This window comes from Typopeltis vanoorti, chromosome 12 (genome assembly GCF_054136105.1).
Source record: "Typopeltis vanoorti isolate ZY-2024b chromosome 12, IOZ_Tvanoo_1.0, whole genome shotgun sequence".
Taxonomy (NCBI): Eukaryota; Metazoa; Arthropoda; class Arachnida; order Uropygi; family Thelyphonidae; genus Typopeltis; species Typopeltis vanoorti.
In genome coordinates this window covers 28109994-28124862 of record NC_143560.1, presented here as the reverse complement: position 1 = coordinate 28124862, position 14869 = coordinate 28109994, and the positions used below count along the sequence as shown (strand labels likewise).

The 14869-nt window shown below is 36.8% G+C and overlaps 1 protein-coding gene across 1 annotated transcript in view; it reads right to left on the bottom strand.

The window, feature by feature from the left end:
• Positions 1-14869, bottom strand: part of LOC150100648 (plexin-A4-like) — a 707214-nt gene that overhangs the window by 519722 nt on the left and 172623 nt on the right. The window contains 1 exon segment of the mRNA XM_090401991.1: positions 8664-8846. Within this exon segment, the coding sequence (XP_090258117.1) occupies positions 8664-8846 (183 nt within the window).

Here is a 14869-nt window from a genome sequence, read left to right as displayed (position 1 = left end):
GATTGAAATTAAGATGTTAGACAGGGATGTAATTTATTTACCAATCCATTCAATATATATATATATATATATGTTAAAAGATACCAAGCTATTTTAAACCTGGTTTTACTCCATTTCCCAAGTAAGCAAACAGATGAACAAGTCAAGTTTGCGCCTGCACGTATTGGAAGTCTAGCTGACCCTCAAAGTAGTGCAAGTCAAGGCAACTCATGGTAAAAGTAGAATAAGCTCTGATCACTCTTCTTAATATTTACCCTTAATGCACAGCTATCTCCTTGAGGAGATGTATGATGCTGTGTATTAAAGGCAAGGAGCCACTACTCCGACCGGTTTCAACCTTTATTGAGGTCTCATCAATGGGAGCCAGCTAGAAATACCAAGATTTTAGTAATACAGAGCTTATAGGTATTTTACCAGAACAAGTTACCATAAGGTGTTTTAACCTTATTAAATAAAAATCTCTGGATGAGATATAAATGTAGAAACTGTTAATTATTTAGACCATAATAGCATATCTAAAAGATAAAGATATAGATGAAAAAATAAAGAAATTTCAGAAAATCTGTGGAACTGGATAAAAAAAAAAAGTGAAACTCAACAAATTTTCTAATGTAATGCCTTCCACTCTATCTGGCTCCGAAATATGGACTGTTAAAATATACAATAATAATAAACACTGCAGAAATGAGATTTTTAAGAGCAATTAAAGGATACACAAAATTGGGCCATATAAAAATTAAGACAGTCAGAAGAGAGCTAGATATTTACAACATAAATGAACAGATCAAGGCATATAGGGAGAAATGGAAAGAGCATCTATTTAGGATGGAACGACACCAGCTACAAATGGATAAATACAAACCAAAGGAGAGAGAGAAAAGGACAGACCAACAGCAAGAAAGACATCTAGCATTTTTTTTTTATATCATGGAAGTTTTTTCACTTGGCTATGCTACTAATTATATACTGGGTTTTATCCTTTACCCAAGTTTTAGCAAACAAAGCTTGCACCTAAAGTACATTCAGGACTGAGGCAACTCATGGTAAAGGTGGTATAAGTTCTCATCACTTGCCTTAGTATCTCTCATAATGCAAAGCACATCTGCTTGCAGACATATATAATGCTATGCAGTAAGGGAGGGGCCACTACCCCCAGTTTTGATTCATTAAGGTCTCATCAGTGGGAGCCAGACACAGAGGTGGTGATACTAAGGTGGAAGTAATGGAGAAGTCATATTTACCTATATGAGTTGCCAAAGGGTGTCACACCCTATTATTAAAATTCTCTGGATTAGATACATGTCTGCAAGGAGATGTGCTTTGCATTATGGGCGATACTAAGGCAGGTGATGAGAACTTATACCACCTTTATCATGAGTTGCCCCAGTCCTGAAAGTACTTCAGGCACAAACTTTGTTTGCTAATACTTGGATAAACTGCAGATAAACCACTCGGCCAACCAGGCTGGCCTGGTTAGCCGAGCAGTTAGCGTATCCGTTCTCCAGCCAAAAGGCTGCGGCTTTGAATCCCACCGTGGGCATGAATGTTTGTGATTGTCCGTGAAAATACTATTGGTGGCGGTAGATGGCATTGATGTAGTTGCGGTTCTTTGGTGGAGACGGAGAGTTGTGCAGTTTAATACCCTCCCTTGATGAGTCTTTGGGCTCCCTGGAGGTGTCAAATAATAATAATAATAAAAAAATTAAAATAAAGGATTAAACCCAATATATAATTAATAGCATAGTCAAGTGAAAAAACTTTCATAAACTTATCTCTAATCCAGAGAATTTTAATAATACGGTGTGACACCCTTTGGCAACTCGTATAGGTAAATATGACTTCTCCATTACTCCATCTTAGTATCACCACCTCTGGGTCTGGATCACGCTGATAAGATCTCAATAAAGGTCAAAATCGGTCTGGTTTGTGGCCCTTCCCTTAATGCATAACATTATACATATCTTCAAGGAGATGTGCTTTGTATTATGGGAGATACTAAGGCAAGTGATGAGAACTTATACCACCTTTACCACAAGTTGCCTCAGTCCTGAAAGTACTTCAGGTGCAAACTTTGTTTGCTAACACTTGGATAAATGATAAAACCCAATATATATATATATAATTAATATCTAGCATTTCCTGCCTTGAATTATTATTCATAAAAAGATCTCATTCCACTGCCCTCTACCATCACCACTGATTTATACATATAATTCCAGAAAGGATCAGATTTATCTTCTAAGGCTGATTTCCTCCTGCAGCCTTTCCTGAAAAAAAAAAAAAAAACATTGCATCAATGGTCTCCTCAGCTTCCAAAACAAATTGTCCTTTTCTACTCAAGACACTATTTCTAACTGTACAACTACAAACATTTTATAGACCTCAAAATTGTCACATTTGGAGTTGTTTACCAAACTCTCACTAAAATGTTTGATGAAGTTTGATTAACTTCAGGGATGCTTAAGGGAAAGGAGTACTTAACAGTCAAAACTATATAACTGAGAGTAGATCTCCACATGGCTTCCAGAGGAATGCAGAGAACCGACCAGGGTTTCTGACCTATTGTCCAATCCTCACCTTCCCGTGGTGCACCCTGTTAGGTATCTACCTAGATACTGAACGAATAAGGATGGACTGGCAATTTGGGATTTAGCCAACCAAATTGTATTCTTATTAGCTTACACCAAAATTTCAAATGATGGTACAACATGACAGGATTTCATGCCGGCTGGGGCGTCGCCTGGTTAAACAAGGCCCCCCATTGTTTTTGTCAGGGAACCAGGGCAAACAGTGAAAAGTCAGCTACTGGAACAAATCCTAAAACTTACCACATCTCAACATCACCAGAGTTCAAGATCAGTACTATCAACGTAAGAAGCCCAAAGAAATGGAGTTAGCTGAGGAAATGGATAAGTACCAGATCGATATAATAGGGGTGACTGAAACAAAAAAGACAAAAACTGGTGAGATCTTCCTGAGCAATAAATACAAAATGCTATATTCAGGCAATAACAATCAAGGAAAAGAAGGAGTAGCCATAGTATTCAACACTAAATATGATGCTAATCTTCTTGATTGGCTGGCAGTCTTAAGTAGAGTGACGTGGGCAAATGTGAGAATCGGGAACTGGATAATGAGACTTATTTGTGCTTATGGTCCCACAGGAGGTTTCTACTAAGGTAGAAATGAAGGAATTTTTTCAGGCTTTAGAGAAAGCAACTGACACAATGAAAAGGAAAGTTGGTCCTTGTTGGGGATCTAAATAGCAGAGTAGGAAATGAATGTCAGACATACAAAAATATTTTGGGAAAATTTGGAGAAAAGAGCGAAGCTAATAATAATAATAATGGCAAATACTTGTTGAATTTCTGGTCAGGAGGTGAACTGGTTATTACTAACATGTTCCAACATTAACATGTACACAAATTCACATGGAGAGAAGAGGAAAGGAATAAGAAAAGTATCATTGACTATTGTTAGATCTGAAACAGGCGACCTCATTCTACATGATGTCACAATTTCAGAGTCTAAGAAAATAACCATAAACTGAGCATACTTATCATTTAGCACAGTGTAGCTATGTTTTTGAAGGAAATAACATCTTGCAAATTAAATTTAGAACTGTTTATATTGAAGTTAATGTATATATATATATATATATATATAAAATGTAACTGTAAGTCAATGAAAGGGGCAATCGCAAGAGTAATTTTCAGTGATATTCTACAAGTAAAAGTAAATGCCAATAATTCAGCAGGATTGGGCAAAGGTCGTCCAAATGCTACAAGAGCAGCGTAAGCGCCCGTGGGCGTTACATCTGAGAAAATTTCATGATGCATACATTCCCAGAACTCGAAAGCCCCATAAGAGAATCGGTGAGGTCACCCACTCGGGGACCAATCGGAAGGACGATAGGAGAAATCAAACTCAGAAAGGTGGCACCCCCCCGTTTTTTGTTCCTGTACTCTCACTGCATGCTCCAAGTGTTCATCTGGTTCAGTTCTTATTTTTAGGAGCTACCTTCGAGAAGTTCCAGCGTGGCACCGCCAGAGATCACGGCAAGATCGAACGTAGGCCATCAACGAGGAAAAGCATTGATGTAAATCCATAGCAAAGAAACAGCGCCCGATTCAGGAAGAGCACGTGAATCCTATGTGGCAGTAGAATCAAGATAGCCAGAATCTTCACAAAGAAGGAAGGACGGCGAGAACCCCGAGAGAGACCGAAACAGTGTAGATAAGTACTTTTATATGTTCTAGCCCCTTTTAGAGAAATTGACTAACAGTACGGAAGAGAGAGTATTTCGAATTTGTGATAAAAGGAAGTATGAAGAATTGAAATTTATGTGAATAATTCTATACCTTTGGATTGAATTTTAAGAACTATTAGTTTATTGGATATTTTGTCGTAACCCACTCAGGGGAAAACAATAATGTGCTAAATGCCTAACAGGCCTAATGCGTTGTAAACTAAAATGTCAAATAAGTTGAGGAAATTGAATTGTAAAGATTTAGAATCCATGTTTGTTTTAAGAATAAGAGAGTGAGAGGAAAGTAAGAGTTTAACTTAGTATTTATATCTATTTTTCTTGTGTATTATATTTAATAATGAATCCATTAAAATTGTTTTTTTACCTTTCATGCTTGTATTTCTGACCATGTTGACTGACCCTTCATAAAATTACGAACCTGTGATCATATATGTGCACGGAGATATCCCAATAAAGAAAAGAAAAGGGGCACAACTGCAAATAAACTAGAAAGCCTAAGGCTTCTGAATTTTAGTAAATGATATTAGTAGCACCTGATTCCCTATGACTATCCTTAGGCTGAGTTTAACTCTACCCTTAAAGCCCAGGCTGATGCAGTAAATAAATTTGCTTGAGTGAATTGAGGATAGCTTGTAGTGATCAGGGAACAGGTATTTCTGGGGCCCAAATCGAGAAATTTGTTAGATAAGCGATAAGATCACATACTCAAGCAAGATAGACGACTTAGGGATACATGAAGTTAAAGATAGCAGATAGAAGTCAAAGTATATATAGAAATAAAATACGTAAAGAAAATGTAGAAAGATAAAGATAGCGATATAAAAATGACACAGATTAAAGTATGATACTATGTTATTGTTGATAGTGCTGTTTTCCCACTGGTGCAGAACACCAGTGTACAGAGGATTTGAAATTGGAAGTGATCACCACTTAGTCTTGAGCAGGATAAAATTGAATTTCATATTGAAAAGAAGAACACGTAAGAAAGTTTTAAAGAGAATAAAAGTTGAGCAGCTCCCAGATGTGAACTGTAGACTAAAATACAGTGGAACCTCGGCTGTTGAACATAATTCATTCCTAAAGCCTGTTTGGAAACAGATTTGTTTGAAAACTGAAACCATTTTCCCTTAAGAATTAATGTAAAATGGATTAATCCATTTCCGAAACCCAGATGATTGCTTATTTCAACCTTGATAACTTTTTTTACTTCATGCATAAAATCTTATATAAAAACAATGAAAATGCATAGAATCTTACACAAAAAGAATAAACACAATAAATAGATAAAATATAGACGAAAATTAATCACCTCTTTATTTTTGAGTATGCATAGCAAGATCAGAGACACGAATGCCATTTTCATGTTTAAATATGATTTCTTTTTTCACCTATATCGTGGTTCTAACAACTTTTAATTTCGCTTTGCTGCGATCACTATCCTTCTTCGGCCCCATGGTGGTTAATTTAATAATACATTAAAAAAATAAATAAAAAAAATACAAAATACAAAAAAAATCAAGAAAAGGCACTGCAAATTCAAGAATGTGAATGAGTATAAGGGGAAGTATGACAGGTATTGTGTGAATAATGCTTAGTATGCAATGTTGGGTCTCCCGTGATGAGTCTTTTGACTCAATGGAGGCACCTTATAATAATATACAATAGGTGTCTTAAATTAATTAATTCTCCAGAAATTCCAGCAGGTGTCTGAACTGAACGGAGGCTACAGCGTAACCAACGTTATCCCACCGTAATCTCAGCCCATGGAGCATGTGGTTCCCAGTTTGTCTGTTCGGAAACCAGTGCATTTTTTGTTCGGGAACCAATTTGTTCAAGATGAGAGTCGTTTGACAACCAAGGTTCCACTGTACATAAATATTATTCAAGAAAATATGAAAGAGTTTGAGAGCAGGAACCAAACCTTGCAGATTCAGTGGCAAGTCCTGAAGAGAACACTGATTTATTCAGCCAGATTGGCATGTGGTGAGGTTGTGTGCAAGGATAAAAAATCAGAACTTCATGGTGGATGGACACAGGAGGTTAAAGAGGCAGTGAAGGAAAAGAAGAAAGCATATCAAAAGTTCCTGGCAAATAAGTCAGCTTGTGCTCTTAGAGAATACAGAGACAAATGTAAGAAAGCTAAATGCTATGTAAAACTGGCTAAACAGAAGTCATGGGAGGATTTTGGCAAGACCATAGAAAATAAATATCAAGAAGGTGGCAAGATATTCTGAAGGTTGTTGAAGAAGCTCAGAAATGGAGGAAAGAGTGCTGTAAAAGTAGTTAGAGATGATAAAGGTTACATGAAAACAGGAGAAAAAGATATCCTTGAAGTATGGAGTAATTACTTTGAAAAATTGTTAAATGAAACAAGCAGTGATAGCATAGTGGTAAAAAAAACACAACAGGCATACAATCAGGAATACATATCCATACTTGAAGTAGAAAAAGCCATCAAAGGCTTGAAATGTGGAAAGGCAGCAGGAGTAGATGATATTCGACCAGATATGCTGAAATATAGTGGTATAAAAGTCTTACAGTAGCTGCACTGCATAGTTCAGAAAGCCTGGACAGAGGGACGAATTCTCGATGATTTGAGTAGAGCTCTCATAGTACCCATGTATAAAAAGGGAAATAAAACTGCATGTGAGAATTACAGAGGTATTTCCCTACTGAGTGTTCCTGGCAAGATCTATGCAAGCATACTTCAGAAAGGATTGAGAAGAATTGTGGGGGAAAGGTTGGTGAAGAACATGCTGGATTCAGGCCAAATAGAGCTGTCAGGATCAGATCTTCACTTTACGACAAATAGTTGAGAAAGCATGGGAATATAACAAAGATCTGTATTTAAGTTTTGTCAATCTGGAAAAGGCATATGACAAGATGCCAAGAGAGAAGCTATTCAATACGCTACAGTTATATGGTGTCAATGGGGCATTATATCAAGCAACACTTAGTCTTTAATTGAGTTGTAAGTCAGCAGTTAGAATTGAAGCAAGTACAGGAAGATAGTTTAATGTTAAATCTGGTGTTAGTCAAGGATGTACATTATCCCCTCTGTTATTCATTATCTATATGGATCACATTATGAAGGAAAGTTGTATTAAACCTGATATCAAAATTGGAGAGGTTAATGTCAGCTCTTTGCTTTATACAGATGATGTTATACTTCTAAATAAATCCGCTACAAGTCTGCAAGATTCTCTGACTAAATTGAATAACTGTTGTAATAGATATGGTATGAAGGTCAGCAATAAAAAGACAAAGACAATGAAAATAGGCAGAATCATTGAAAATGTCAACTGTGTTGTGAATGGAGAACCTGTGGAACGAGTAAAACATTTCAGCTACTTAGTCATGATTTTTAGTGAAGATTATAAGTTACATATGAAAATATACAAGAGAATCAAAGCTGGTATGGTAGGAAGTCAATTGAATAAATTCATATGGAATAAGAGAGAAATTAGTCAGAACACTAAATTAGCTGTATAAAAGACAGTGTTCAAACCAGTTTTAACTTATGGATCTGAGAGCTGGGTCAGAAGTAAAACACTTGACCAAGATTAGAGACTGCAGATATGAGTCCTGAGAAAGATTAGAGGCGTGAACAGATGGCATCAATGGCAATATCATTTTAAAAACGAGGATATTAGGAAAGAACTAGACATTGTCAACATCCAGGAATGCGTTAGCAGAGCTAATCTCATTTGGTATGGTCACTTAAGCAGAATGGGAAAAGAAAGATTAGCAAAACAAGTGTTCTCTGTAAGGTTGGCAGAAAAAAGACCCAGATATAGGTGGATTGATACAGTAAAACGTGCCTTAGAAGACAGAAATATAAGACCTGATAATATTGGCATCTTGACATTTAACAGACTAATTTGGAGGAAAATTTAGATAGGAAGTTAGTAATGATGTAAATTTTTCATGTAGTACTATCATATCCTGTACACCCCTTGAGGGTATATCAGGAATTTGATGATGATGAACTTCATCCTCTTTTTATTCTATTTACCTAAATTCTTTGTAAGGACTACAGCTTCCAATTGTTCAAGAAAGCTATGAATAGGTAGGTTCTTTCTTCTTAATTGCCTACAAATGATAAGGTTCTACAGTTGACAAGTTAAATGTTTTGTTATTTACACTAATTTTATTTTTATTCAAAAAATATTATTTTAAACTAATAATGTTCACTGGCACTTTAATGAAGTCTTAGGAATACTTTTAAAGAGTCAGTCAGAAAGGTAGAAAAAAAGGCAAGAAACATGGGGAATCTTGATTTGCAGCATATGGACTGGTTGCTATTGTTTGAATAATTCACTATTATAGCAATTAAGTAAAAGGCATACAATAAAAGTAACAAAATTAAAGTTACACATTGTTAGAATAGTACCTTTTTTAAATGTCCTGCAGCTGTACCAAGGAATGCTACAGTATAGTCATGAGTAGAAGTTGATGCCACAGATGTTAGAAGCAAACCAGAATATGTGAGCACAGGTGCTGCTTCAATTGGCATACTACCACCTAATGGGGTATTCACATCCATACCACAGAAGTCATCATTGATTTGTACTTGCTACAAAGAAAATGACATGTTTTAACAGAAAATGTTTAATAAATACATGAATATTATTAAATTACAATTACTGGATGGCTAATAAAAGAGAGTTTGTAGTATATTATCCATTAAGAGAAAAAAGAAATGAAGATTAAACTTACAAACTTCAAATATGCACACAATAATACAAAGGAGAAAAAAATATGGAGTTAACTTTTTTTCTTGCATTTCATTTCTATTAAGAATTTTTTTTTTATATGTTGGGTCCATATATGAGAGGTTGGCTGGTCAACCTATAGTACGCTAGTACCATATATTGGTAGTGGGTTGGGAAAGGAAAAACTTGTTTTAAAATTTGATTTAAAAGCTTGTATGCTATATTCCTTGGGAAATACATCAGGGGAGAAGACTGTTCCACAGTACAGCAGTAGCATGGATGAGGAAAAGAAACTTGTTCTGTGGATTTCAAATTGTACTGTGAAAGGATGTTGGGCAGCAGCTGTACATGTTCCAATGGGCTTAGTACAGAGTGGAGGAATTATAGATGCTGTTTCAGATGAACATTTCCCATGGAATATTTATAGAATATACAAATTTCAGAGACCAAACATCTATGTGAGAGTGAAGGGAGCGAGTTGGTGAGAGATGGGTCATTTATCAGTCTAACTGTTCTCCTCTGTAGGGAGGCAATCATTTTGAGGAAGCTTTTAGGAACCCCCACTTCAAATGCGAGAGCAGTACTCGATAGCTGGGCAGATATGCGATTTGTATAAGGTTAACAGCTATTTAGAGGTGAAGTTAAGTCTTGAGCGAAAGAGAAAAACCTAGTTTTTTGGAAGCTGAGGATGCAATGATTGTGATGTGTTTATGCCAGGAGAGGCTTGATATTAGGGTAATTCCAAGAAGAGAAATCTCATCTTGTCTGGGAATTTGAGTGTTATCAAAAAGAATGCTGAGGGAAAATGGTTCTTTTTTGTGAGAAATAAGACAGAACTGGGTTTTACTAGCATTGAAGTTGACGAGGTTATCTGAGTCCCATTGGAGGATGGCTTGGAGGTCAGAATTAAGAGCAGTGGTGGTTGATGCTAGGTTAGAGTTGTGTAGAGTAGGGTTTGTCAAATGAAAGGGAGGAGTGCAATGTGCTGTTGTCTGCATATTGGGTTGGCCTCCAACCCAATACGTCTGTGTATTGGGCTGGAGGTCAACTGAAGTAGGTCATTGATATACAGAAGGAAGAGTCGGTGAGAGGTTGGGAGCCATCTACCATCACACACAGTGTGTGTGTGTGTGTGTCCAGACAGGAAGCTGGACATCCATCAGGAGAAATCCTGAGACAGTCCAAATGATAGGAGTTTGCTTAGTAAGCCTTTGTGTCAGACGTGGTTATTTGGGATTTTCCAAATTTCTCCATGGCATTTGTCCAGCGATGGGTGATGTACGAAAGTAGATCTGTTGATCGGCGATGGAATCTGTACTGGTGATTGCTTAATAGCTGGGTACCTTCAAGGTAGAATAGGCGCTGAGAGTTGATGGCTTTCTCCATCACTTTGGATAGGACTGAAGTGAGTGAGATAGCGTGGTAGTCAGATGGCAGTGATTTGTCACCTTTCCAGAGTCTAATAGAAGATATCCATTAAATGAGCATACTTATCATTTGGCATAATCTAACGTTTTAAAAGAAATAAAAACTGGCAAATTAGAATAAGAACTGTTTGTATTGTAGTTAGTGTGTTTATACTTTAATGTAACTGTAAATCAACAAAAAGGGCTCACATGAGAGGAATTATCAGTGAATTTCTACATATGAACGAATGCCAATAATTCGGTAAGAAGGGGCAAAGGTCGCCCAATACTACATTAACAGCGTAACCATCTGTGGGCGCTACCTCTAAGAAAACATCAAGACGCATGCATTCCCGGAATTGGAAATGCCCTGTATGAGGAGCGGTGAAGTCACCCAGTCGGGGACGAATCAGAAGGGTGAAAGGAGAAATCAAACTCGGAAAGGTGGCGCTCTTGGGGAGCGTGTAAAACCTGCAACATAGAATTGAACCCCCCCCCTGTTTTGTTTGTTCCTGTATTCTCACCGTGTGCTTCGAGTGGGCATCGTGATTCAATTCTTATCTTTAAGAGCTGATCTCCGAGAAATCCCAGTATGGCACCACCACAGAACACGGCAAATCTTGAACGCAGGCCGTCGGTAAGGAATAGCGTCAACGTTAATCCTTAGTAAAGAAACCGAGCACTCGATCCAGGGAGAGCACGTGATTCCCACGTGGCAACAGAACCAAGGCAGCTAGAACTTCGTAAGAAAGAAGAACGGAGAAAATCCCGAAAGAACCCAAGATAGTGTAGATAAGTACTTTTACATATTCTAGCCCTTTAGAGAACTTGACTAACAGAAACGGAAGAAAGTGTAACTCGAATTTATGATAAGGATAAACATGAAGAATTATTATATGTGTGAATGACTCTATACCATTACACTGAATTCTGAGAACTATTAATTTACTGGAGATTCTGTCATGACCTACTTGAGGTGTGCCAAATACCTTGCTGGCTCCTATCAAGTTGTAAACTAAATATTTGATAAGTTAAAGGAATAGTATTGTAGAGATTAAGAAATCCATGTGTATCTAAGAATGAGAAAGTGAGAGAAACGTAAGAGTTTTAATCTAGCATAAATATCAATTTTGTCTTTGTATTGTAATTAATTATGGATTCATTAAATTTGTTTGTTACCTTCCATGCTTGCTTTTCTGACCATGTAGACTGACCTAGACCCTTCATAAAAAAATACGAACCTGGTGATCATATGCGTGCGCGGGGATATCCTAAGTAAGAAAGGAAAGGGGGCACGACTGCAAACAGACAAAAGGGAAAACCTACGGCTTCTGATTTCAAGCGAATTATATTAGTAGCATCTGATTCTCTATAACCATCCTTAGGCTGAGTTTGACTCTGTCCTTAAAGTCCAGGCTGGCACAGGGAATAAATTTGTCTGAGCGAATGTGGATGACTTATAGAGATCAGGGAACAGATATTTTCTCAGAGCCCAAAACTTAGAAATTGTCAGATAAGCAGTAAGATCATATACTCAGTGTTAGGCAGACGATTTAGGGATATATAACGGTTAAAACTAGCAGACAGAGGCTAACATATATAATAAGGTAAAGGAAAGAGTAGTGACCACTGAATCAAAATAGCATTATACAATGAGAAATAAAACTACCATAACACCCTTTTTAGGAATGGGTTGAATATAGGCCAGTTTCCAGGCTTTGGGATATAGACCAGTGGAGTAAGACAATATGTACAGACAGCATAGGATAGGAATCAGTTCTGTTGCACAGACCTTCAGGACAATTGGAGGAATGCCATCAGGATAAGGACTTTTTTGTGTCTAATTTAGACAACATTTGACAAATGGCTCATAAAACATATAGCAACATCATGATCAGATATACACACAATACTCAGTCACCTATTTTTTCCAAAATTTTATTATTCATTGGAACAAAGGTATAATAAAATGACCTCAATTCATCTTTTTCTCCATTCATAGTGAGATCATGTTGAAGACAAAATGTAACTATTACATGGTAACCAACGACCCCGACCAAATTCACAGATACTGCAGGGTTATCTCACTTGAAGTTAGTGAAGTGTTATCTTTATACACAGCATAAATTGCTTTAAATTGGCAATTTGCTATCATGAAACAATGCTGTAGACAAATATGAATGGAAAGTTTTGCAAAATATAAGCATGTTATGCCTTTGAATACTGCATTCAGTTGTATCTGAATATTAGTAATCATTTCACTAAATTATGAAGATCACAACCATGTTAGGAATAATTATTTTAATTTCGACCTTCACCACGTAACATTAAAGGAAAGAAAATGAATATTAGTGTTCCAATACAAATATTTCATATTAAAAGCCAGAAAAAGCAGTTGTGAACAACAGATGTCTTTGGCATTGCACTAGAGTTAGTTGAGGATTATTCAGAATCAAATTAAGGCTGATAAAGGAGGAAGCAGCATGCATATTAGAATTTTAAATGAAAATAATGCACAGCAGTCATGAATGAAAGAAAATGATTCCAATATCTTCGGGGATACAAGTTAAAATTGTACATCCACGCAGACAAAGGAAGAGAAAATGGTTTTACTCGGAAACAAAAATTACAGGCAGGGATGCTCTTTAGTTGTTAGTTGGAAGCCCTTAGCTAAAATTCCAACTTTACTGCTCTTCTAATTCTAATAAGCACTAATGGCTGATTATCTTTCAAGGGAAATTTCCAATAGTAATTATTCAAACAGTGAAATAATCTTTGGAGATTTCAATGTTTATAATTTCAATGACTTCCCTTCTCCAAAGTCACAAAATCAGCTGAGAGAGAGACTGAAATATCTACCGTTAGTAAAGATCGAACACAAACACCATTCATCTACCAACCAAAATACCAAACAATTATCATTCTCCCTGGGAGAATGATGATGATTATTTCTTAACAGCTCTTCCTCCAAACAAACTATTTTTTTTAAGTTGGGATTAATCTTGAAAACTTTAAACATAACTTGGTCTGCATTTCCTTGTCTACAGATCAACCCAGCCAATTTCAGTGCAGTCCTCTGGTACCTCAACAATACTGAATGTGATTATCTCATTTTTATGCCTATTTCCTAAGCCCAATTACTGTTCCTCTTCTTTGATCCAAACACTTCTTCAAATCTACACTACTAACCACAGCATGTTAAAATAAACTAAAATGCAGGTGAGTCTTCAGGCCCCTTACTAAGGCTACTGGAAAGACCTTACTTCCTATGCTTCAATCCTCTCTTTCTCATACCCATATGGTAGAACAGATGTATCACCCAAAGATAAGACTCCTCCAGCTCTTGTATAGACAACTAAGGAAAATCACACACTTTACTGTATGCATCCTTTTATCTTTTGCTAAAAATACATCAGAAAACTTCTCATTTATCCAGATACTATAGTTCCTAGTATAGATGGTATCACTCACAATTGTGCCTGGAATTCACATTTCAGAATTAGCACCAATCCAATATCACCTATTCAAGCTGTCATCTGTATCTATCCAATGGTATGGCAGCAATATCCAACTAAAGAGCATCACTACCTATATCCAGCAGTCCCTTAAAAAGAGATAAAAGTCAGCCATCGAACTCTATCCACATCCCAAATGAATGTTATCGAAAACAACATCATTAACAGAAAACTTCTTGCTACCTGGAGGTTTTCCAATTAGCCAACCTTACTCATAGACCCAAGCAATGATCCCTCTAAGCTGTGTAAGCTTGCACACTGGTCAAAAGGAGTGCACAAGCGTAGTGGCTGTGCAAAGCAAATTTTTGCTTATCAGAATTTCTAATTTACAGTCAATAAATTTTGAATATACCATAAAAACCAATTATATCATAAATCTTGTCACTTATTTTAATTAGTAATTTCTCCAATGTCTCCCCTCTAACTAATATTACAATAACTCATTTCAACTTAATATACTAATTAATTCATTTTAGCCTGTATTGTGTGGTCAAACTGATGCTGACATCAAGAAGTTGCAGAGGCATAGTCACTTGAACTGCAAACAGTGATGGAATTTGTAACTACGAGGAACTATTGAATTAGTGTTTCTTTTCTAGTAGCAAGGCTTATACGAGTTCTACAAACAGATAGAGGGGACAGCCATGGGTTCACTGCTTTCCCCACCCTTGGCCAATTTCTTTATGGAGACATTTGAAGAGAAAGCCTTAAACTCCGCCCCACAAAAACCCACTATTTGGCTTCGTTATGTGGATGATGTGTTTGCTATTTGGCCACATGGCTCAGACACGCTCTATTCCTTCCTAACACACTTAAACAACCAACACCCCAGAGTCCAGTTCACCTTAGAAAAAGAGGAGAACAACACCCTCCCCTTCCTAGGCACTTTAATCACCCGCCAGCTTGATGGATCTTTGGTTTTCTCTGTTCACAGAAAACCCACCCATACTGGCAGATACATTC